General features: G+C 40.3%; 1 protein-coding gene across 1 annotated transcript; it reads left to right on the plus strand.

Moving 5' to 3' along the window:
- Positions 1-4,957: 4,957 nt before the first annotated feature.
- On the plus strand, positions 4,958-23,401 carry kcnj3a (potassium inwardly rectifying channel subfamily J member 3a). Its single transcript, XM_030785984.1, has 3 exons — positions 4,958-5,635; positions 6,246-6,462; positions 22,803-23,401. The coding sequence occupies exons 1-3, from the start codon at positions 4,958-4,960 to the stop codon at positions 23,399-23,401; spliced, it is 1,494 nt and encodes a 497-aa protein (XP_030641844.1).
- Positions 23,402-26,133: the final 2,732 nt, after the last annotated feature.

Below are 26,133 nucleotides of genomic sequence, written 5' to 3' on the forward strand. Positions count from 1 at the left end.
CTGATGAGGGCGATTATGGAACAGGATGGCAAATTAGAGACAATTCTCTCAAGTGATTGGCTGAGACTCCTGAAGAATGACCTAAAGTGCCATCACTGCAGGACCACGGAGCAAAATGATTGCATTTTCTCAGTGTCTCCCTGGTTAGATTAATAAATCAATTCAGCGTCCACTATCAGGTCTTGCCCAGACTGTTTTTATAAAATGGGTTACATGAAAACATCAGAATCCCTTTTATCAGGTGTCTGATAAAAAAAAAAAAAAAAATTATAAAATGATCCCAGTAGTATAGCGGGAACAGAGAGGCACAAAAATAGTAATATGAGTCTTTCAGTTGGCTGTTTTTATTAAATCATTCTGTAAGTAACGGTTGCATTCTCCTCATCAGATGAATCTAAATTAAAAAAAAAAAAAAAAAGCATGACCAAATCTCCTGTATTAACGATGATATGGAGTTATTTAAAGGGCTGCTAGTTTATTCTTATCTATGTATAGATTTTAATAATAATCTTAGCCTTCTCAGTTATTTTGAGTGGCATGTCACAGAAAAAAAAGAAAGGGGGGGGGGTGATGGTGGTAATATGTCCCTCACACAATTAAACCGATTGTTCCGCTGGAGTTACAGAACCGTCCCTTGTTACTCATCTAGCCCGAGGCTCTGTGAGTTCCTTTTTCACCATATGCTGCTGCATACAGATTGACACATATATTTTGACTCTTGTCACATGCATCTTGTCTTTTGTGTGATGGTAATGAGTGAAAGTAGAGGAAATAAGGGTTTCGTTTCTGTTCTTTTCTCATAGACTGGAACTACACTCTTAATAGACTGATTTTAATGGTCTAAATCGCTTGGATTAATTATAATGAGAAAGTCTGCGAGAAAGCGATACACAGAGAGAGAGAAAGAGAGAGAGAGAGAAAGAGAGGGAGAGAGAGAAAGAGAGGGAGAGAGAGAAAGAGAGGGAGAGAGAGAAAGAGGGGGAGCGAGACAGACAGACAGAGGGAGGGAGAGAGAGGGAGAGAGAGAAAGAGAGAGAGAGGGAGAGAGAGAAAGAGGAGGAGAGAGAGAGAAAGAAGGGGAGCGAGAGAGAGAGAGAGAGAGAGAGAGATTTCCAGGGGTTCTTTTCACATCGTTTCCAGATCCTTCTCTAATTAAAAAGATAGGTACTTTTCTTTAATTGAACATATACTCCCTATATTTGTGTTGTCTTTTTGTTCAGTTAGAAGGGTTTGCAGTGCTTTCTCAGCTGATTTCCTCAGCCAGTGTTGTTCAACACAATCTCCTAATGACCATATCTGTCCTGTGAAAAAAAAAAAAGAAAACAATATTCAAATGTGTAATAATTATTGCCTTGTTACATTTTCTGCTCTCTGGCATTTGCTGACCGCATAGTTTTTGTTTAATTGGTATTTCTATTTTTGCTGTTTGCGCAGTATTTACAATTTTCGCAGAGTGCAACAAACATCAAGTCATTGCATCAGATTCACGATAACCGTGTAGAAAACAGCTCGGCTCAAACTGTGGCGGTCCGCATCGACCGTTGTTTAGCCGAGGCTGTTAAATTAAACTAGGACCCAAACATCACAGTCTTTCTCCGCTCGTTAATGAAAACCAGCAAGGTGACCTCTCTCACCTTTCTCTCATTATATACCCTCTGACTGCTGCAATTTCCCCATCTGCCATTGTGCTGTGTCTGTGAGGAGCCCAGACGACAGACGAGGAAGAAGCACTGCCCTCCTCACCAGGAGGGTGCGTGTTGCTAAATTTGACTCCTCATAATTAGAAGCGCACCATAAGCGTATCTGATTCAAAAAAAAAAAAAAAAAGAAAAAGAAAAAAAGGAAAAAAAAAAGTAACTCTCAATCTTGGCCTGTAGTTTCAGGACCGCAGGTCGTGCGTCCGTGCTCGGATATCGTTGCGTCGTTCCTGAAGTCAGTTAGTGACTGAGTAAGAGCTCCGTTGGGGACTGGTAGTGAAAGCTGTTATAGAGAACACACTAAAGGAGACTGGGGCAGGAGTTCTATTGATCTGCTGGGGCAAGTCAGAGAGAGAGAGAGCCTCTCTCAAATTGGTTGGAAGAAATCTCTAGAAACGGAACAACAAATTAAGCAAGCTGATGCGCATTCATGCCGATTTGGTTTACTTAACATGTGGCCTGTGTAAATGTTTCACAGGCTTTGCAGTGATTTATTTATATACGTATATTTTAAATTGTTGATGTAAGTAAACTGAAATAAAATACAGTATGCGCAGTACATACATACAAACAAACAGAAACCTGACAACTGCAATCTTACAGTGATAAATGAAGCTGTGTTTTCAATCAATAAAGCTTTGTTGTCGGGTCAGATTTGATTAAATTCGGAAACCCCAGTTTTGTTCACCAAAACCCATGCATTGTGTTTCTTCACCTATTGTTTTCCATCCCACATTGAGGTCTAACAAAAGCACTGAGTGTCTTCTACTCTATATGCCATAACTAAGCCTGAGGTATCTGTAAACCTACAAATTGGGAGGTTTACAAGGGAGAAGGATGTAAGATAGGAAGAGCTAGAGCATGGTCTACTGCAAATAACACTCAAATGCATGCCGTCATAAAATCAGACACTGGTTATGGGAAACTCACCTATGGGAGTTATAAGACTGAATCCCCTGACCTCCATATATATATATATTTATATATATATATATATATATGTGTGTGTGTGTGTGTGTGTGTGTGCATGTGTGTGCATGTGTGTGTGTGTGAATCTATTGTGGGAATCTTTTATGCTGTTCTCTTTGCAGAGGATAAATTCTATGGTTGTCTCCTGAACTCCTGCCTTGGGAGATGCAGTTTCCTCATTCCTTTTAGGTGGTGTTAGTAAACCGTTATCTACTTCTCTGATAAGATTATGGGAAATCTCTCTCAGTGAGAACAATGTAATATTACGATATCAAACACAATTTTGACAGGGTTTGACAATGCCTGTCAAAAGCAGCTGTGAGTGAAAGAATATAGAACAAACATCTTTTGCTACCATTATAGATGACTGGGCCTAAAAACTGAACCATCAGGTTAGCACAATGCTATTTGTCAAAATCATGGCACACAGGTTTTTGCTATATTCTCTGCTCATTTTCATTTCTTCAAATTTTCATCAGAACTAAATAGTCATTCCATGAAGTAAACATAGGTGACATACGTGTGTTCGATCCTCTGTGGACCCTTTGGTAATAACTGATGATTACTCAGTGTCAACTGCACATAGTGATGAACAAATTGAAATTGTTTTTAATGACAAAATCAAGGTTATGTCCTTCACTTAAATAAAAGACTTTGTAATGATTAGAGGGCTCAACACGCGGTTAAGTGTATTTTCCTAACAACTTAAATCCTTGAGGAAAACATCCTATTTTTATTTTCCTCATGTCCACTAAGAAGAGAAGTGGTATCCTAGAGTTACAATTAGCATTGTATTACTCAAGTTTTTGCTAAGGGTGTTGATGTACCTGTCACAGGTGGCCCGGTTTCAGTTTCTGTTTGAACTATACATGTACCATGGCTTATATAAGTACCGGATTTTTTTTTATATATATATATACGGAGGGATTCTTCAAAGGGTATTTACATGCTCCTGTTGTATCAGTAAATCACCCTGTCAGAGCAAATCAAATTAGGGAGCTAGCCCACAACAATACGGTTGGCAGGTGGCTCACCACTCTCTTCCCCTGATAAGACAATTGCATTTGACATTCACTCAGACTATAAACAGACACGCAAAGAAAACTGGAGGGCTATTGTATAAATCACAAGAAAACTGAGAGCTGTGTCAACAATTTTCGTGTAAATCGTTTAAAACACTTCTGTCAAATCTGTCGAGATAGCAGCAATGTGCTTGGGTGTTAAAACTGCAGTGATATTCCGCTACTGGTAACAAGTTATACAGCATCAGAAATTGCTCTTACACAGCAGACGTAGTTATATTGAAACTGCTGAAATTGCTCTTTGCCAGTCAGTCTCTGGTGTGCCTCCTCCCCTTCAGTGGTAGAGCACTGTAGGTATATGAAGCCTCCGACAGCAATGCATCTTTGCATGTGTATCACTCAGTGCGCAAGAGCCACACGCGAGAGAATAAAAGCAAGCGCGGAGCGACTGTCACTAAAACCACCTCGCCTGCAAACATCACAGCGACAATTCCAAAGCCGTTAAACACGAGTGCTGGACACGCTAGTCGAATAAAAGCGGCAATGTGACAACCGGACATCGCCTTTTCAGTTTTACCCCCTCAGACAACTGAATGCAGAATACTGCATGTACACATGCGAAGAAAACAAAGCCTAGGTTTAGGATTTGAATCGCCTTCAATTGGAGCTTTTTCTTCTGAACTCAGGCCACCAAAAACACACCGCAGAACACATTTTTTAGTGCTTCTGTAAGTCTGATACTTATCAGCTGCACAGTTGTCTAAGATGAAAAATCATCAAGTTTGAAGTCAAGCTTTCGACTTCTCTCTGTGAAGGGATGCTGAAACTCTGAGTCTAGTTCGAAACGTTCCCATCCAGGGGGCTGATGAGCGAGCGGCAGAGCATCAAAGAACAGTATTCAGAACCACAGTGGCGGACAGCGCACCTGAAGAGTTGATCCTGCTTTTTTTGTGAAGCTGGCTTTGCGAACAAAGAAAAATGCATTTTGACCTATGTTGCATCATTCCAGCTCATTAACTGCCTTTGTCGGCTTTTATTTGGAATCTACTGGTAGCACATCCGTGGACAGATAGGATTCCATGCTGTAAAAGATAGGTAAGAGAATTCCTCATTTTTTGTTGTGTAAGAATTCTAACATTGCGCAGAACGGAAAATTCAAACTGTTGCAGGAAAGATCATTAATCGCTCAGTTGATGTCTGGGGGGGACGGCACATTTAGGCTAATCGTTTCTATAAATCTTTTTTTTTTTTTACCGCTGTCTTCATAGTATGTCTGCACTTCGCAAGAAATTTGGGGACGACTACCAGGTAGTGACCACCTCATCCAGTGGCTCGGGGTTCAATCTTCCAGCACCGGAAAAAAAGAGGAAAAGGCAACGGTTTGTGGACAAGAATGGCCGGTGTAACGTTCAGCATGGGAACCTTGGTGGTGAAACCAGCAGATACCTCTCAGATTTGTTCACCACTTTAGTTGACCTGAAATGGCGCTGGAATTTATTCATTTTCATCCTTACATACACTGTAGCGTGGCTATTCATGGCTTCAATGTGGTGGGTTATAGCTTATATACGCGGGGACCTCAACAGACCCCACGATGATAAAGACACGCCATGTGTTGCCAATGTCTACAACTTTCCGTCAGCGTTCTTATTCTTCATTGAGACAGAGGCGACCATTGGCTATGGCTATAGATATATCACGGACAAATGTCCCGAAGGAATTATTCTGTTTCTCTTTCAGTCAATCCTTGGATCAATCGTTGATGCTTTTTTGATTGGCTGCATGTTCATAAAAATGTCTCAGCCGAAGAAGCGGGCAGAAACGCTGATGTTTAGTGAACATGCGGCAATCTCAATGCGGGATGGAAAACTAACTCTGATGTTCAGGGTAGGAAACCTGCGTAACAGCCATATGGTCTCTGCTCAGATCCGCTGTAAATTACTCAAAGTAAGTGCTTTTTCAGTCATGCTCAAATTCTGACAATTGTTGGTTTACATAACTGAAAAACAATTACGAATTATTATCATTTTTGCTATAGTGAAAAAAAGAAAATTATGCTCTGACGTATATTGATGAAGTCAGAGCGCTTGGTCGTTAATGCCTTTAGTAGTTTATAATGTAGGCCCCAAGCTACGAATGAAAATAAAGGAAGCAGACTTGTAAGCAAACAATGCTTTACAATATAGACTAATAGTTGGTGTTAATTTCACACAGATTAGAATTGGGAAATGTACTACATAATAACTAACTAAACCCTATTACTGATTATATGCACTTGGACTTTTGCCTTACTTATAGCATAAAATGTTTTATTAGATGCGATATGCTCATTATAACTAAGTTATGAAACTGTAATAAGGTTAGAAGGAAAGGATCGGTGAGCCCTGCCATCAATACTACATTCTGCCTTGTGTTTTAATTCGATTTACTTCCCACTGTCTATTCTTTTGATGATTGATTGCTGTGATTGCCCGCTAAATTCGAGGGGCTGTCAGGATGGCTCAATGAGCCGCAGTATCTAAAGTGATATGTACTCCGTCTCTGCTCGCCTCCTCAGTCTCGGCAGACGCCCGAGGGTGAGTTTCTACCGCTGGATCAGTTGGAGTTGGATGTTGGTTTCAGCACAGGAGCGGACCAGCTCTTTCTCGTCTCACCGCTCACTATCTGTCACGTCATTGATACCAAAAGCCCATTTTATGAACTCTCCCAGAGATCAATGCAAACGGAGCAGTTTGAAATCGTGGTCATTTTGGAAGGGATTGTGGAGACCACTGGTAAGTGATCAACCTCCTCTGCTTAACAACGCAGGAAACATTCAAATAGTTAATAGCAAAAACTGTTCACTCAGCAGAACGTGTATAGTCAGAAACCAATAAAAACTAAACTATTCAATTAATGATGTGCTGTAAATAATGCAGGTTTAAGACTGTATACAGTAGACCACAGTAAAGCTACCTTGAGTGAAGACAAAATGGCTTTGGGGGGGGGAGAGACAGAGAGAGAGAGAGGGAGGGAGACAGAGAGAGAGGGAGGGAGACAGAGAGAGAGAGAGAGAGAGAGAGAGAGTCTTTTGTAGTTATATGTGTAAAAAAAAAGAAAAATCTTTTCAGTAAAATACAGAGATGGAAGAGGTTTAAAAGCCCAAGGATAAATATAGAGAGAATGAATAGGCCACAGCACATCAGACAGGACATGTAATTGACCCTTAAGTGCGTGTGATTGATTGTACATTATTGATCGATGATAAAGTGGATTTGAGCATGGTATTTGGCATTTGTGGTAAACAAAAGCAGACTAGTCTCTACACTGCCTGGTAGTCAGTGGGTCAGAAGTTCACACATCCTTTCAGTGTAGTGTCATTGATGCAAACATCACCTCTCAAATCCCATTCTGAGTCTACTGCTAATAGAGCATTATGAATTAAGACAGTCCCATTTACTGTTCATACAGGATAAGAGTTACTGTAATTCCTTAATGTTTGTAAACATTATGAACTATCTTTGCAAAATGCCTTGAATTACTTCTCATGCAAGTTAACATAGAGTAGAACATGAATATATGTAGTTGTTTTATTGTTGTTTATGTTTAGCTTAGTTTAGCTTATTACAAAGAAGTTACTTTGTAGAAGTTGTGTGCAATAGCTATATCTGTCTATCTACATCTATGTATGTGTGTGTGTGTGTGTGTACTGTATGTATGTATTAGTCCATTTGTATGTGGTCAGAGGCATAACATTGTGCCCCTCCCAGTTAAAGCCACATTTAATGGGGCCTTGTGGCTGCCTTTCTGGTAGGGTCAGCGGGTGTGAAGCTGGGTAATAGAATTGCAGTATTCTCTGACTTCAAACATAATCATATTACTCTGACATTAAAGGAGTGTCCCTCATCTTTCATCGTCACTGAACCCCAAAAATGTCACCAGAGACCCTATAGAATTGTCTAAGAACTCTCTGTAGTTCAGACCTCCCTGTAAATCACTGGTATGTTTTAAGCTGGTCGTTAGATGTTAGTGGTAGCTGTGGGTCGGCTGTCATTTCGCTTGGATGTCTTACGGCAGAGGCTTCCATGCCATTTAAAATCCATTAAATACGATTACATGGAATTATTATCTTTGTAATATGTTGTTAAACATCTTGATTTAGATTTACAGCGTGGTAATTCTTAGAACGGAGGAAAAAATGCAAAAATGAAAAAACAGTGCAAAATGCTTTTGTACAGAATTTCGTCAAAATCCACTGGTTTTGGATGAGAAACCTGCTAAATAATTAACTATCCATCTCATGGATATCTCATCACATTACTCAAACCAAGGCAGCAGAGATGGTAAACTATAGTTATGTATGGTAAATTTTTACCTCAGTGATAAAACTCAGTGAAAAACAGCAGCAATGTATCACTGCTCAAAAATTTTGTTCTGAGAATTTGCTCTTAATACTCCTTTTGTGCTATAAAGTAATTCTAAGAGAAACAGAACTTGGTAGAAGGTCAAAATCATGCATTTTATGACCTGTAGTCTTTAAGATAGATCAGCATCTCAGAACCTATATAAACTGTTCAGACAGATGCTGGAATGTATTTTTTAATGGACATTAACTGAAAGCATCAACAATGCAAAACAGGCCATTCAGTGTATCTCTGTTTTATGCTGGTTAAACCAGATTTGTTAGAGGCTCTGTAGTTTTGCTAGTTAATGCTGTTCTAGTCACTCAAAGGAGGAAGAGGAATGTTGAAAGGCATCTCCCGAGTATAAAGAGGACTTTCTATGACATAAAACAATGCAGTTTGAAAAAAAAAAAAAACTGATGTACTCTGAAAGTCTGAAGACCAAGACTCTCTCATCTCTGGTCATTGTAACTGTGTTTCCATAGAAACCTGCATGCACCCCCCCCCCAATCCCCTTTTATTTATTTATTTAGGTTTCTTTTTTTGGTTTTGTTTTTTAGCATGAGCTTTCAAGGTTTTAGAGGTGCAACCAAATTCTTGATTATCCTCAAACACTGAACCTGTGCACAAAGCTCTGTGATTTACTATTTGAGCTGACAGGCAACCCAACAGACAGAGATGATGAGGAGATAAAAAAAAAAGAGAAAAAGAAACGGTAGTGATATTTTTTTTCATTATCTAAGAGCTTGTGTTTTCATACATACTTGTTATTTAGACAAATAATTTCATATCCCCTTTAACATAATATATGCGTAATAAGTACACACTATTTGTAGAAACAACATCAGTGTTTTCTGTTCATGTGTAAATGAATGTTGATAATTGCATATGATGTGACTATGCGGCGTACGATTTGTGTGTGTACAATAGATATTTATAGTACGTAATTACATGCATCCTTATGAGAAGTAAGCCATTCATTTTTATCATTCATATCACATGTTCCGGTTGGAGTGATTGGCCAGTGATTTGAGCTATGTCTTGATTAATTGGCTGTGCAAGCTTGTCCTGTGTTTAATTATGCAGATTAATGTGGCAGTATCTTTAAAAATGGATCTCTCTACACTGGAGTATGGGCAGTCTGAAAGGTTTTATATTTATTTGTTTATTTATTTGGCATTGCACCACTTTATTTCCCTCATCTCTGATAAATGTGATCCCCTCTGAAATACAGTGGATTGCCTGACTCTGTATTAGATACATATATATATATATACATACACACACACACACACACACACATATATATATATACACACACACACACGCACACACACACACACACACACACACACACACACACACACACACACGGAGTATATATATATATATATATATATATATATATATATATACACACACACACGCACACACAGAGTCCTGGAACAGAGGAAGAGAGGGTGAGAGAGAGAAAGAGAGAGAAGGTAAACAGTGATTACACAGCTGATGAGACCCTGTCAACTGTGAAACTGAAACGTAAAGCAACATTATTGAATCACTAAGGGTTAGATTGTAATCATTTCTCATTTGCAGACTTCGGATTACCCTGGCAGCTACTGCGATACGGTTTTCCCATTTGAAATGACATACCAATTATGTCCATCTATCACACATTTTCTTTTTTCTTTTTTTTTTCAACTTTGCCGTCTTTTTTTCTTTGCTTTACCATTAGTCATCTCTGGTACATCTTGATTTTGAGTGAAAATAAATAAACATAAGATGACTTGAATGTTCTGGAAAATTGCTGGTTTGTAATGTGTGAACACTGTGAGTGAGAATCCAGTGAGAGCAGGTTCCTGGTGTCTACAGAGATGTCTGACACCTGAAGCTGATTCATTCCCGCAACATAAGTAATGCTTTTTACAAGTCTGAACAGATCTACACTGCGGGACTGTGCTCAGCAAATATATTTTTTTAAAAGCTCCAAACACATCAGCAGAAAAACAAACAAACAAACGTCTCAGGCAGTCTTTCTGTGCATGTCTGTCATGCTTATGCTTTTGGATGGAGTGTGTGTGTGTGTGTGTGTGTGTGTGTGTGTAACTGACTGGAAAGCTTACGTTTTAGACTAACAGTGGAAGCCATGGCAGAAATTCAGAAATGTGTGCAAAGTCTCTCAATCCTTTGTATTATAAAGGAGAAGCGCACACAAACACACACACACACACACACACATACAGGTTCTTCACATTTACTATGGCTCATTCAGCCTCTCTCTACCTGTTTAATCAAACTTTTCAAATAAATGAAAACGAAGGAGTAAGCATTTTTTTTTTTTTTTGGAGATGGAGGGGTGGCTATTTCCATAAAATATTTTCCATTTCATGTCAAGGTCCTCTAGAAAAACTGTTGACGGTTTTCAAATTTCCATCTAAAAAGGTTCAAATTTGTTGATGTCCTCTCTATAATCTGCATTAAATCCTAAGCCCTGGGGAAGGCCAGACAAAAATAACACACATTTTATCTCCATCATTCAAAAGTATACCGAGCTCTCTAAGAATACAGGAACAAATCGAATGGATTGTTCAGTAAACCGGTGCTCTATGAGAAAGGTAGTGTGAAGCTACAGGCAAATTGTTTGCCGTTACTTCATTTCTTTGTGATGTGGCTTTCCTCTCATTATCCAGCACTATTTCTTTATTACCAGTGCTGAAGGAAAAGAGTAAATCACTTTACACATTGGGGAGTGTTGTTTGTTCTTGGTAAAATATTGTGTGGATGGGGTGGAGACGATACACACAGCTAAACGTATAAGAAATTAGTGCTAAAAATGGTTCATATTGGAATGACTGCTTTCAAAAGCAGTTATGTATTGACCTTTGGCAAGATTGAATGACCTTGTTCTAATTGGTTAGGTTTGGAACAAAATCTACATATTTAAGTGTGGTTCAAGTTCACTTTTATGACCTTTCTGTTTAATTTATGATAGCATGTACCAGCTGGCATTCATGCTTTTTAGAGGGGGAAAAATGCTTTTAACTGCGCCGCTGTAGAATAGAAAAAAAAAAAAAAAGTTCAATGTTGTGGCCTTCTGTGTTTGGAGCTGCGTGTGTGTGTATATACGTTTGTTTTTTTTTCATCCACGTGTTAATTCAGTGGGGGGACGTTTGCAGTTTTTGCTGTCGCGTCGCATATTGAATGAGAACGCTGAAGCCTCGTGAATGTGGGCCTGCACGTCGAGAAGGGAGAGAGACGAATGTGAATTTCAAATTGCATTGCATAAATCAGACAGGGCCATGCATCCAAACAGCTTTCACATTTGAATGAGCCTAATTAGGCATTTCAGGTGGGCTTGTGTACACACAAAGTAGCAGCTGAAGTAGCAGTTTTAAAGACCCGACAGTTAGATTAGTCTACAAAACAGGAGATTAGATTTTGTTGGACTACTCTGTCAGATTAAGACTTTTTTTCATCCTTGCGTCCTCATTTTGACTAATGAGAAACGATTAGGTATAATATTTATTTATTTATTTAAGTACTTTTTAATTATTTGGTTATTTTCATAAATCCGTTTGATATTGTCAGGTGTGGTACGTAGGTATTTTTTGATTCCGCAACATTGCAAGTACTTAGATAATAAGCAAAAAACACGCACTCACATAGACACAGTCATGAAGCTGTGTAGTCAGAGCACAAAATTGAAATTTTCAGAGTTGTGTTCTGATGAAAGCTTGATAAGTGCAGGCTCAATTTGAGACAGAAATGAGACATGCTGAGAAAATGAGGCGTTTTTGACATTTTTGATGTCGCGTTCGGTGTGAGGTCGGAAGAGGCATGGAAAACAGCAGCGACAGGGAATCGCAGGTTTCTCTGACCTGAGAAAAGACCAGGGAAGAAACCCTGGAGAATGGTCGCTGTGAGATGCGTTGCGAATGATTACACGGCAAGCGGTGTCCTAACCCTCCATCTCACGGCAGCCTCCATTGTCGCCCAGGTCAAAAGGTTAATGCCCGGCAATGGCAAAATTCTGAGCAAGTAACTACACAGGGGTGTCAATTAAATGAGCTTGTGCCAAAGTTCAGGAGTGGAGAAATATACCTCTGTCCCCAAACCAGAGAAGCAGTCCAACAGAGACCTGCATTGAATGGAATCTATTCAGTCCAACATAGACCTCCATTGAACTGATTCTATTCAGTATGTTAAAGTTCAGTGTGTACTACACAGGCAGTATTTTTTTTTCCCTGTTTACCTCAATGATTTTCCACATTGCTATATTGTCCTCTTCCTTTTCTGGACACTTTATTTCTGTCAAAATGTTTTCTTTTTATGATATTGTTTGTTGTTTGTTTGTCACCTATAGTAAGTGCTATTTGGCTGTGTTGTTCAGTTTGTAAATTTGTGATAATCCTCGTCCCCCGAAGTGTAATTTTCTCCATACGAGGAAGTAATGACACAATGCAGCTCAGTGTGAAATCCCATTAAAAACGCAAGATAAAAATCCTAATGCAAAATGCAGCCCATAAATATACGACAGCTCTGCTGCTTTGACTCTCAGATGAGAAGCGATAAAGATTTTCATAATGATGGAGTGACAGGCGTGAATCCTCAATTCAGCCTGGCCTCCTGCTGACACACTTGCTATATAACCCCCCCCCCCACCCCCTTCACCCCCCCCCCTCCTCCGGCACAGGTGTAGAAGTTTCTGGCACGTCCTTTAACACAGTGTTTTTACGTGCGGATAATGGTAACCTGTTTCGTAGCTCGGCTTGGAGATGCCAGCCGAGCACGAGGCTTTCTCTCTTCGACGTCACATCGTCTCCCCCACTGTGAGAACGCTAGGCTCAGGCCACGCGGGGTGTTTTTACATTTTATCATCGCTATGCAGTAATTACCGCCAGAGAAGAAGAACTCATGGTAATTGACATATCCACGAACTGGCTTTGGCATCAAGGATTCATTACTCCACCAGCCCCCCCCCCCCCTCCTCCCCACCAGCACCACCAAGAAGAACCATGTGCTGTTCCTGGGGGCGGGGGGGGGGTGCAAGGTAATTGTGTCTTTAGGGATTTGTCACAGCTCTACTGAATGGTAATAAATCACAAGGGAGAAGGTGTGGCGAATGACCCCGAATGCACTTGCTCTGGTGGGGACTGTACATCATTCGAAGAAACTGTCAGGCAGAGGAGAGCCGCTGGAGCCATCATGGAGCTTGAGAGAGTGAAGCTCGATGTAATTGGCTCCATGGCGCAGCTGATGTTCTCAAAGTCTAGGAGGGGTATTCGTTACATTCAGCAAAAAAAAAAAAAAAAAAAAAAAAGAAAAGAAAAAAAGAGAAAGAATGAGGTTTTTCAGATTTGAGTGACTCAGATCATGGCTACTGACTGATTACATTAGATATGTTTATGTTTATCTTGGTATGTAAGATATATTAAAAATTGTAAAATGTATGTAAGGAACCTGTCAGCATCATCTTATCTTTTATAAATAATTTTTCTGTTGCATTGTTATAGACTATGGATTCATGTCTGCCCATTAAACTTAGACTGTTTTTCCTAGAATAACAGAACAAGGGGAGCAGATCATTCAATCCTTTGGGTTTTTCTCCATTGCTCTGTCATAACTCTTACATAAAGTCTTCATTACCAGAGACATATGGTAGTAATAACACCTTATGTCGGTTTATAACCCATATTTACAGCTGAGAATACATTCTCAAAGGTTGCCATAGCATTGAAATTGAATTACATAATCATTTAATAAAGACTGACTACATGTTACAGCTACAGAGGGTACAGGTCAAAGCCTGTAAAAGGATTGAGGACAAGGACTGATAAAGACGTGACAGCTTTTAAATTTCAACCCCACATTTTTTATCCCACACAATGCTTTACTACCCAGTGGAACAGTGCCAAGTTGGACTCATTCATATCTTTCTGATATTTCCTGTATAACCGAGGGCAAAGAACGCTAACTTTTGGATTACCGTCTGTGTTATCTCCGGATGATAAAGGCTGCCCTCTTTGCTTTTAGTGTTTGGGTTACCGGCGATATTGATCCGGTCGAATCTGTGTGTCCCTGAAGTCCACATTAATTGATCGGAGGGGGTCTAAACACACACAGGCGCGCGAACGTTTTGTTCAGCTGAGTGGTCTCTCATGAGAGGATTGGGGGGGTGGGGGGGTGGGGGGGGGGGGGTGGGGTAGAGCAGAGTTTCTATTTCTGTCCCATTGTGATTCCACGGCTGTCAGCGCCGTGGCAAAGCCTCCACCAGAGAACATTCGCCTGACTCTATATTCAAATCTGTCTTCTCCTGCAGTCAACAGCACGGGGAAGGAGACTCTGCACTCCACACTTAGCCTGGAAAGGCGTTTCGTCCTGTTCTTAACAGGGTTAGCGGCTCTGCTGTCATACTGAACGTTTTAACTGCCCTCTTTTTGTTCTCTCTTACTGGTGTGTGTGTGTGTGTATGTGCCTGTGTGTGTGTGTGTGTGTGTGTGTGTGGGTCTGTTACTGGCCTGTGAATACAGGCTCAACGTTGACACTGAATCAGCTATGTCTGGCACTTCATATCAGCTCTTATTGTCTGACACCCCGCTGGTTTACACACCCCACCCCGAGAGCAGAATAAGTCTATGCCCGTCTCTCTCCCTCTCTAAGCCTCAGCTGTGCTTTGCTTGTCGTGCACTTTTTTTTTTATTTTATTTCATTTTTTGTAAAATGGATAATTCCAGTCTTGAGTGGTGATTGGCTGAAACACATCTGGAGTAAGGTTTTATGCCCTGTTATAGCTATACCTTTGACGCTTGCATCTTGTTTTTTTTTACTTCACCTTATTAAAAGATCCACTGGATGTAGAGGCTACTAAAACAAAACTCGCTATCACAGAGCAAGTGTTGCATTTAATAATGCTGCCTCAGTCCTGGGACATTTTTTTGACAGGCTTTAATTGCAAATATTGTGCTATGACCAAAAAACTTGAAGTGTATATGTTGTCCTAACTATCACATTTAAGATATATTAACTATCCTATGAAAACAATGAAGTACTTGGGTGTGTGCTGTCTTGTGACTATGGTCACATTTAAACATGTTCCCAAAATACATCTTGGCTCTTTTTGTAACGTGCCGCAGCCTGTGTGGTACTACTGTCTTCTCTTTCCTACTCCTTACCTCTCCATTCACACTAGCGGCAACTGTCGCAAACAGACTTGGCTAGAACCCCTCGGAGGATTCCGTGTTCTAATTGATTGTGCTCTCAAAAGTTAGAATACACAAATGTGTGTGGTCTTTGTTGGAAAAAGAATTAGAGGACACTGCTCTCTGAGAGAAAGCTCGATTTCTCTATGCCTACCTCTAATGGTGGTCACCATAGAAACAAATGGTCTCACTCAGACATTTAAATTGTGCCCATAATGATCATATTGAATGAAATATGACCTTTTTACTTACAGTGTGATTATTCTATTTACGATGACTATATATTTTATGGAAAAAAAAGAGAACATTCCAGTAAAACTTGTGCATTTCTTCATTGTATGGATTTGTCTGGGTTACTCTTGTCCAAATTTTTTGGGTCTCTACCCTCTTCTGCCTCTCTCTCTCTTTCTCTCTCCCTCCCTGCCCCCCATCCCTCTCTCCCCCTTTCTCTCTCTCTCTCTCTGCTTCCCTCCCTCCCTCTACCCCCCCATCCCTCTCTCTCTCTCTCTTTCTCTGTCTCTCTCTCTCTCTCTCTCTCTCTCTCTCACTGCTGATCTCACTCAATGCTGTTTAATAATTTATTTTCCAGTGCTGGGAATTATTTAAAAAGAAATTCAAGTTGTCTTGCTTTTAAGAAAATACTTTAATGTAATAGCCACTCTGTTTTGCGGCAGGGAATGAAGAGTGTTTTGTAGTTGATTTAATCATTTATCGGCCTATGATTGAGAATGACTGGAAGAGTCCGTTATGTTCAGATAAAGAACCGCACTGACTTTGCTGTTTTACTGTGTGCTGCTTTATTTGTCTACTGGCTCCTGTTCTCTCGGTCCAGGTTCATGACTCTTTCTCTCATGTATAACACTTGAGTTGCTTTCAAATCAACGGGAGTCTGTCAGAGAGAGGCTGACAGCCCTGTGCCTGTCCATGCAAGCATGCTTATGTGTCTGTGTGTGTGTATGCGTGTGTGTGAGTGAGTATGTGTTTTGCTATCTGTCTCTCTCTCTCCCTTTTCTGTCACCCTCCCACCACCCCACTGCCCCTCTGTCAAATGTCTTTTCATATGTGTGTGTGTGTGTGTGTATGTATGTGAGAGACAGAGAGAGAGAGAGAGAGAGAGAGAGAGAGAGAGGCACAGAGTTCACACATGTGCACAGGAGTGTACAAGCACATGGGCATGTCTAACATATGCAGATTCTTGTAACTGAGTGCAGCAGGAAGGTCAGAGACAACCCTAACGCCCACCTCTTTCTCAGAATCTCGCCCCGCGGGACTTCAAACTCAGAATTACGCTAATCTCAGCATGGCCAAGTCTCCTTTTACACAGCCATGTCAAATATAGCTATGTCCACATCTAAATTTGGCTTGAAGGAGAGAAAGAAAAAAAAAAAGATGTTATGGTGATGTTTGTGGAAGTGGCAGTAGAATTTGGATGTTGTGTTTCGTATGATTCAACAAACATGTTATATTTGACGGTACTGCTCCGGGACTGAAATGCACAGGGATTCAGTGGTGATGAACTGGCTTGATATCTTTGACTGCAGGGGAATAAATGAAATAAAAAAAAAACAAACACAGTTGATTTACAAAGGAAGCTGCGGAACAAAAAGAATGTTCCGTCTTCTTGATTTCACCACTTGAGCTTTGGCTACCAATCGTATCTTCCCCAAAAAACTCTTGGACCAATCTTGTCCTTCGGTCATTGGGCTCTTCTGATTTAGGCAGCTGCAAGTGTGTAATTCTTGGTTGTGCCATGCCTCTGTTCTGGAAAAGCTACAGTCAGTCTATGTATGCTAGTAACCATGCCAAGGCACCAAAGTGAAACCCTGGCAAGTCTCTTTTTCCTCTCTTGTTCTCTCTCTCTTTTTCCTTTCATAGAAACCCATTTTCACTTACAAGTCATAGAGCTGACTCTCTCTCTCTCTCTCTCTCTCTCTCTCTCTTTCTCTCTCTCTCCCCCCTCATCATTTAGAACGATTACATTTATATATAGCCCTCACAGTCTGGTTGTTAACCGCTGACCATTTTCAACAACCTTTCAGCCGCAATGGTGCGAAAGCTGGAATGCTTACCACCAAGATCACTTAAGTCAGACTGGAAGTCAGATGGTACTAGCCTGGAATTGCCCGGAGTTGTTTGCATCAAACCAAAAAAGACAGAGATCAAGAAAAAAAACAACAACCAAAAAAACACTGAAAATGGTCTTTTTAAGATAGCCTTTATGGGGAAATTTGTTATTGTCATAATCTTCTCTGTCCTGTATTCTCTGTTTTTGTTCAACTGTTAGTGCATGTCTCTACGTGAGTAGGCTCAGAGATGTGTTGCCTTTCCATAAGAATTTCCCTGAGATGCCAGTTTGCCAGGGGTTTATGCTGCGTTCATATGGAAAACAGGCTGTGCAGCTTGCTTTGCACATATTTTGTGTAGTTACAAAGGAATCCTCTCCTGGCAGGAGTTTTTGGACAGGAAAAAAAAAAAATCTTTTTTTTTTTTTTCAGCACTTCTAGTCAAGTTTTATTTAGGCATGCGCGAAAACTCTCCCTATCAGATTTCAGTTGCACTATGACTTATTATCAAACTGTGCAAATTGTTTTTAAGCAGTTGTTTTTCTTTTCAATTTCCTCACTATCTCCAAAAGCGTGCCATATCTTTAGAAGGTCATGCTTCGTTTTGTCTGCTGCCGTGGGAGGAATAAAAAAAAAAAGAAAGAAAGAAAGAAAGAAAGAAAGAAAGAAAGAAAGAAAGAAAGAAAGAAGAAAAAAGCCGAAGAATTTAGCCTCTTCCACAAACCTGAAACACACTGTTTCACAATTATTAAGACGATTCATCTGTACTGTTTACTTTAATTGTGATATTATGTACTTATTCCTTTCATAGATTCTTTTTTTTTTCCTTTTCTGTTCTTTGCTTTCCTGTTCGTTTCCAAAGATAAACTCAATATTGTGGTTGTACTCTGATTAGCCTCATTGTTCATGAGTTTGACTCCTAATCCACAGAGTTCGATGTACGTGTACACATGCGGTTTGAGGTGTAATAATTGTCGTAATCAGACGGCTGGGCTGCCTCGTGCGCTAAGGTGAATTTGCGGAGATGAGCCCTCATGCTGTTGTTGTGTTACTTGCCTGCTGGTGATTTTAGCCTGTGGGAGTCATGGACAGAGATCTGTACATACCCCCAAACCCCACCCCCCCTACCCCCCCTCTGGCCCGTCCCCAACCCCCCCCTCTGCGTTGTGAAGAGAGACACACACGATGCAGGGTTTGGTAATGTCATGTTAAACCATCTCATGTAATGCTTTATAAGACCTGACATTATCAGCTAGGATTCACTTATAATCTTAATGTTATTCATAGTTGTTTTCTGTCATTGTTATATAACCTGTATGATTTAAAGAAAAAAATAATAAATTACCATTTAAAGGATTAGCCATTGAAGGATAGAGTGTGTTGTTGGCTTACTGTTACACACCATAGGAGGGCTGTGCTGGTCTGTAACAGGCATGTGCGTATTGTAATTTCAAGCTTTATCCAAAGTGTTTCTCAGGCTTCATTAAACTGCAGTTTTTCTAACTCCACTCTACCACTGCAATGCAGCGTAGTACGCATGAAAATGCGAGGACATTTTATTTATCAGTGACGCTCAAATGGACAAGTTCAGGATCTGACATTTGATTAGCTTCCGAAACATGAAAGAATATAAAGCAATAACCACTGAAGCGTGAAAACCCATTCTTATTTCTACGTTCACAAATTTCAGGGAAAATATGTTGAACATATCTGTGTGTGTGTGTGTGTGTGTGTGAGTGTGTGTGAGTGTGTGTGTATGTGTATGTATGTACTATCCTCTTTACTGCCTTAACATGGAAGGTTTACATGTGCCTGCTGGTGGACTCGGGTTTCCATAGAAACGAATGGTTGTAGCCATGATTACATAAGGCCGTTTTTCCCAGTCTCTTTAGGTGGAACCTTTTTGTTTTTTTTTGTTTTTTTACAGGACATTAACGCTTTTCCTAAGCTTATACACAAAGATAGGCAAGGAAGCCCATTTGATGATTAATGCTAATCTGCTGCATTATGAGAGAACAAGAAATTATTTTTCTCAGGTTTAAAACTCTTATTGTTTATCTATCTGAAAATGCCTTTGCCACTAATAGTAAGAGTAATGACATATGGCTAAGATCTGCTGAAGTTTTTGTTCTGGAATGATTTTTTTTCTCTATTTGCATCATCAGAAACGATATTCAATTGACCACTGAGGTTATGACAGCATTAATAATCATATTACTTTCACCATTTTTTTGATATACTGTTTTATTTACTCTATCAACCTGCCTGGAAGCCATCTAGATGTTACTGTGATGATCCTCGAACAACAGATTTTCACACAATATATTTTTGTACCTTTGTCTTCCTCCCATATTTTAATGACAAAGCAGTTATTTGTCTAACGGAGCAGATAAAAGCGCTTTTCGGGATAACAGAAATTTCTATCACTGTCAGAGGAATCGAAAGAGACTTTTCTCCACAACACGGTTTTGAAACAAACGTTGGCTAAACGAAAAAGAAAAGTCTGTTCAACTCTGTGGAACTCCTGACCTCAAAAAAGGATCAGCCGAAACACGCCTTTTCAAACACGCATTTCACTGGCACAAAGCGGGCAAAAGAAATGTAAAATCCAAACAGCTGTGTAACTTCCAATCTTTAGCCTGACTTGGCCTTTTTTTTTTTTTTTTTGCCTTAGCCGATCCTAATCAACTGCCTGCGACAGCCATCGTCGCACGTTTCCCCTTCCCCATGCCCGCCAGGCTCTGTTTGAATGAGTCAGCGAAGCAGAAGTCATTCGCGTAGAAGCCCAACTGCACTCCATGTTCACTCCGATACATCTGCACATTTGTTAAAAGCTGTTTCTCGGGTCTATGACCTAAAGAATGCTGTAAGAAACCTCAGATGCTCCTCAGACTCAAATAAACACTTCCTTAATATGCCCCTGATAACTGATCTTCACTCCGATGAGAGACAAGTTATTCAAAGCACCTGGAACGTTTTATTGGGATGGAAGCAGTTAGACTGATGCATGATTAGTTGATTCTCGCATTTGGTGGTCATTTGGTGGTCATTTGGTAGGCGTTTGGTGGTCGTTTGAAGTAAAACAATGTCTACTAGGACTGAAGCATCTCCAGGTTGTAAGAATGTTCCTCTTTAATAATAAAAAAAAAAGGAATCAAACTTGAGTTTTGACGTATCAACATTTTTATCTCTGGTAAAAAGACAATGTTTTATGAATTTCACTTTGAGATCACCATTGCAAGCTCTGAAAATCACAAAATGACTGTGAGTTCAAATGAACAAATTAATGGACTGCAAAATACCCCTCAGTGGGATCGTATTGGAAAAAAAAAAAAAAAAATTCGTACTACGCTGGGGTGAAAGAGAACATGAAAGTGTAAGCCTAGTCATGGTGAATGTAATTTTGTATTATATGAAAGTCATAAGATAGCAATATTGTATCTACAAAAGGTCTGGTCAAAATGAGTCTGCACTATCCTGATAGTGGAGACTCACTGTTGGTGTCTTGCAGTGAAGTTATTGATTTCATTTTTTCTACTTCACTTTATCCATTCATACCTTTCTTCTGATTTTTTTTTCATCCCTCTGGTGTTGCATTTATATGCTGTCTTGAAGAATGTGAATGTTGACATCGGATTTATAAAGCTTAGTTCTTTGGTGCATATTTTTTTTTTTACTTACCTCTGTCCTGCTGAGGTATTCTGAAATTGTTTTTGATGCACCAAACGCTATGTTCCTCTCATTTCTCTCAGAAGTTTAATTTTGAAAGATAAAATACATAATGACATTTCTAATTGAAAACTTAGTTCTAATAGTCATGATTAAGAGCTAACCATGTACATAAAAGACACAATAAATCGGAGAATGTATGTATGTGTGTATGTGTAAATGTATGTCAGTAAGCGAATTGAGAATATATGTATAAATGAATGTGAACTCATATATACTCTTTGTCTTATTATTACACTGATGAATTTACCCCTGCGTCCCCTCTCTCTCTCTCTGTCTCTCTCTCTCTCTCTCTCTCTTTCTCACTCTCTCTGTCTCTTTCTCTCGCTCTTAGAATTCAACCCAGGAATTCTGCTTGTTATATTGTATTACCTCATTAATTTTGAGTGTTTTCTGTATTTAGTGGATACTTCAAATACCTTAAGATCTCCTCGAGTCTCTTGAACCGCAGTCCTTCACGAGTCCAGTGAGAGTGCTTCACTTAGGCAATTTGATTATCTTAATCTTCTGCCAGTTGTAGCGACTTGCCAAGGCCAAAGTGTGCACTGAACTGCGATATAGTTAAGGTAGCTATTAACTACTCTGGCATTTACATTCAAACCCAGCCTTAACCTGCCAAATTCTGAACGGAGAGGCTTTGTAATAGAATGTTTGCCTTCGTCAGGCATAGCTTTGCAAAGCACATGGCAGGAAAATAGGCTATGTCCCAATGAAGGGACATTAGAAGCGTTGCGTAAATAATTTAGGATAAAACTCAGGCACATTTGGAAATAACTGATAAAGCTGATACTGGTCAAGACAAAGACAGCTCAGTCCCTCTGGAGATGAACACAACAGCTGAGACTTTGCTTTGTGAATCAGTGTTGCTGAAATCCAGCCCTTGGGACCCAGTGGACTGAAATTCTCTGCTCCAAACCTCTCCCATCCATTTATTAACACCCCTGATGGCTCTTGTCTGCTAATTGAAATGTTCTTAATTTGTTAAATCAAGAGCGCTAGAACACGACATAACACTGAAAACATGCTTTCCGTCCAATTCCCAGGTCCGGATTTGCAAAGAGGCTATCAGAGATTACACTGAAAATTGTGATATGCATTTTAGTCCCTGCTAAAGTGACTCATTTTCACTAGTGCTAGTTATCAAAGAATTGTATGCTCCCCTCATGTTCGGATAAATACACACACACGCACACACACACACACACACACACACACATATATTTTAAAAAAAAATTTTTTTTTGCAGCTGTGCTCATGTTTTGAAGTAATATCTTCAAGATGTTTTGATCAAACTATTGTGATTTCTTGCGTAGCACTGGAGTGCATGCAGTCATCGTAGAACATTTTTTTTGTTGTTGTTGGTGAAGTTGGTGAAGCTTTGCCAGATGCATAATTGGGTCTGGAGGCTTTTTTTGATTTGTATTTGTTTTTCACCTTCAGAATGTCAGCCTTTTGTTAGAGAGAACGACTTGTTTCACCTCCAGAGAATATGCGGCTAAGAGCTGTTGAAAAACAAAATAGTTAGAAACAATACCCTGCTCTGTGATTGATTTGTTAGATAAATGAATTTGTGTCTATAAATTATTCATCCAATATTTGAAGTTCTTCCAAAAGCTTTGGGTTATTGAATAAGAGAGAAAGATCTCCATTGATTTGCTGTTTGCGTGATTACTTTGAGCCCTTCTGCAGTTCTCACACCCTCATACATGACTTCTTCTCTTCACTCCTTTCTTTGAAATAACAGGTATGACTTGCCAAGCGCGGACGTCGTACACAGAGGACGAGGTGCTGTGGGGTCACCGCTTCTTTCCGGTAATTTCCCTGGAGGAGGGTTTCTTCAAAGTGGACTACTCACAGTTTCACGCCACCTTTGAGGTTCCCACACCCCCATACAGCGTGAAGGAGCAGGAAGAGGCTTTGCTCATGTCCTCTCCGCTCATGGCTCCGTCTCTGTGCAACAGCGGTGAAAAGAACAGCTCTCTCGGCTGCCTCGAGCTGCTGGAGGACACGGAAAGCACCGCCAAGCTGCCACCTAAGGTGCAGAAGATGACCGGACGCGATGGTATGCCACGCAAGCTACTGCGCATGAGCTCCACCACGTCCGAGATGACCTACAGCCTGGGCGAACTGCCGATCAAGCTCCAACGCATCAGCTCCGTGCCCGGCGTCTCGGAGGAGAAAATGGTTGCCAAGACGACCAAAGCTGGCGCGGAGCCCATGAGTAAGTCTGTCGCGGAGTTGCCGCCAAAGCTCCAGAGGCTGGCGGGGGGTGGGACGGGAGGGCGCATGGACGGGCACCTCCCTCCGAAACTCCGAAAGATGAACTCTGACCGCTTCACGTAGAGAGGGAACCGAGAGAACCGCCTACCCAGTTTTTTGAGGATTCCCGTAGGTTTCTGATAAGAACAAAGTTAACTGAGAAACGTAGTGTATAAATATATATGTATACAGGTACACCTTATGTAAAGTAGGGTATTTGAATACAGCACATTTATTCCAGGATGTATGTAAGTATGCACGCATCCAGTGATTTCAGGTTGCCATGAGAAAAGCACAATCTGGCATGTATAATCCCTTAAGTGCATGTTATGAGATTTCTCTCTTCTTTCTGGCATGACAGCTATGTATATATGATTATTACGACTTCAAATAGTGAATGCACTAGCCAAGAAAAATCTAAACAGTCTGGAGATCTGAGGACCAAGCCATATGGATTTTTGCCGTGGACAACTCCTCACACATGACTGGTTTAAATTTTTTTCTTCCCTTTCTTTGTTTTTTTTTTTTTGTTTTTTTTTGTTTTCTTTTTTTGTTGTTGTTTACTGTGAGCATTATGTTAAGATGCATGTAATTCTTACAGACTTAGCTAGACACAGATAATAGGTACAAATATTTAGCCTTAAATATATCACTTTGTTTCCATTACAACCCTTTGTCCACACTTGCATTTTTACTAATTCATATAATCGGAAACTCATTTTCTGTTGTGCGAATTGTAATGGATTTCTGGCTGGCCGGGCAAAAAAAAACAAAAAAAAAAAACGTGTGTGTGGCGAGTTGATGCAATTAACACTTTAGAGTTTACAGTTTGTCCAACAGTAGATCCAAAACCAGACAACATTCAAAATTAAACATGGGATCTGATTGCGTTTTACTTGCGTCGCAGAAATCAGAGGAAGGGGTTTGGAAGCTGTTATGAGCTGAACACAATCAACACACAGTCCCCTGAACCCACTCTTAACACATGTTAATGAAATGCTACTGAAAGATCATCATGAAGGGCTTTTGTATGTGATGTTTCAACTTTACTTCTGTTACCTCTTACCCAGTGGAGGGAAGCATGGCTTGAAATAAAAAGAACCACTTAGGGCATAGTTTCTCTTCTATTGATAAAGCAATAACACGCTGTACATCTCACCAAATTTTATACAGTTTACACTGGCAAGTGAACACATGCGTGTCTACAGTGTTCATGCATTAGTTACAATCAGATGGTGGGTTGGTGGATGCTTTGCTTGTTTCAGCCTCATCTCCTCCGTGCTCTCTGTCCAAGCACTACTCTCTTACTGAGTCACTGGATTTGAGTCAACCATTTCACGTAACTTAGGATTCAAAACTACTGAATGTCGGTACATCTCGCATACTCGATTCCGTACACATTCACAATAACGCATGTCTGATAACTGTCTCTATCATAGCTTTTGTACACAGCGTGAAAAATAGAGACCACTGCATTCCCAGAACAATTATCTGAGTGGATTTTAGTGAAAGATTGGTGGCACCCACCTCTCCCCGAGGGACGGGCCTAGTGCTTCAGCCTGAGCCTTTTTAAATAAGGCCACGGGACAGGTCTGGCTCGATGGAGCCCAGGGAGGTGATAGCCTGATCCTCTGAAGTCCTGAAGTGGAGCCTAAATCCCGCTAATGAGGCCGGGCTGGCCATTTGCCTCGCCCAAGTCAATCTGTCACCAAGGAGATCTTCGCTTTCAGTGCCATTTGCTGTTACCATGCGCTGTGTGAAAGGTGGAACACGGGGGACTGTCCGTGACGACGCCTTTCATAATGCGGTCCCCTGAGAGCCCCGCCGTCGTATGACTTGATCTATGAGGGGTTTTTTTTTTTTTTTTTGCTGATTTAAAGCACGTTTTGTGGTTTGGGACTAGAACAAGCCATACCTGTATTCGGAATCAGTCTTTGGAAAGGCCAGACTTCTGTGATCTTTAAGATCTCATTTCTCTCTCTCTCTCTCTCTCTCTCTCTCTCTCTCTCTCTCTCTCTCTCTCCCTCGGTCAGCGTATGGAGGTGAAAATGTGTGGAGTATACAGAGTGGCTAGTCACAGCAGGTCTGTGGCTCCTTATTGATCTGAAAAGCACAAAGTTTAAACTGAAACCATCGGTCCATTAAAGCTTTATTTGAAGGCGTGATATCTCCGAAACCATTCCGCTGTCACTCTCCATAAGAGATGGAATGAACAAACAAACAAAACAATTGGCACGCACAATCCAGTCAAAACTCAAGATTCATTCAAATATTCGTTGCTGTTTGGAACTATTGTTGTCCTATCTGCTCTGCATATCTAGGTAAATTATTGATATTGGATATAGCCTACTTAAAGGGATACCCTATTTAAAGGCTATCAATGTATGCCCAGTACCCTGCCTGGACACTAGCCTCCACTAAACAATGTAACCAACTAAAATAAAACTGTTTATTCTATTTCTAAACCTGGAGCTTTTTTATTGAGCTGTTTATTTGTGTGTCATTTAAATTTTCTATTTATTTAGCACGGGTTTGTGTGTGTGTGTGTTATTTAACATTTACCGGAATGGATTCATAGTCATCAACAAGTTACTGTGTCAATGCAACAACTGCCAGAGTTAGCAAACTACTAATGTGTAATTTGTAGACTCTTGAATCGAACAACTTCTCTGAATTGCCTGCCTCTTGTCAAAGCCCACAAGGTAGAAAATCTAAAAAGGGTAAGTAATTAACTTAATTTGGTTGTAAGTAGAACCACGTGGGTCTTAGACAATTTGTCTGCACTCAAGTATGCAAGGACATCATTTTAAAATGGC

Source organism: Chanos chanos, chromosome 10 (assembly GCF_902362185.1).
Source record: "Chanos chanos chromosome 10, fChaCha1.1, whole genome shotgun sequence".
NCBI lineage: Eukaryota > Metazoa > Chordata > Actinopteri > Gonorynchiformes > Chanidae > Chanos > Chanos chanos.

Coding starts and splice junctions, on each gene's coding strand:
- kcnj3a (XM_030785984.1), top strand. CDS start 4,958: ATGTCTGCACTTCGCAAGAAATTTGGGGACGACTACCAGGTAGTGACC. Junction 5,636..6,245: donor TCCGCTGTAAATTACTCAAA/GTAAGTGCTTTT, acceptor TCGCCTCCTCAG/TCTCGGCAGACGCCCGAGGG. Junction 6,463..22,802: donor AGGGATTGTGGAGACCACTG/GTAAGTGATCAA, acceptor TTGAAATAACAG/GTATGACTTGCCAAGCGCGG.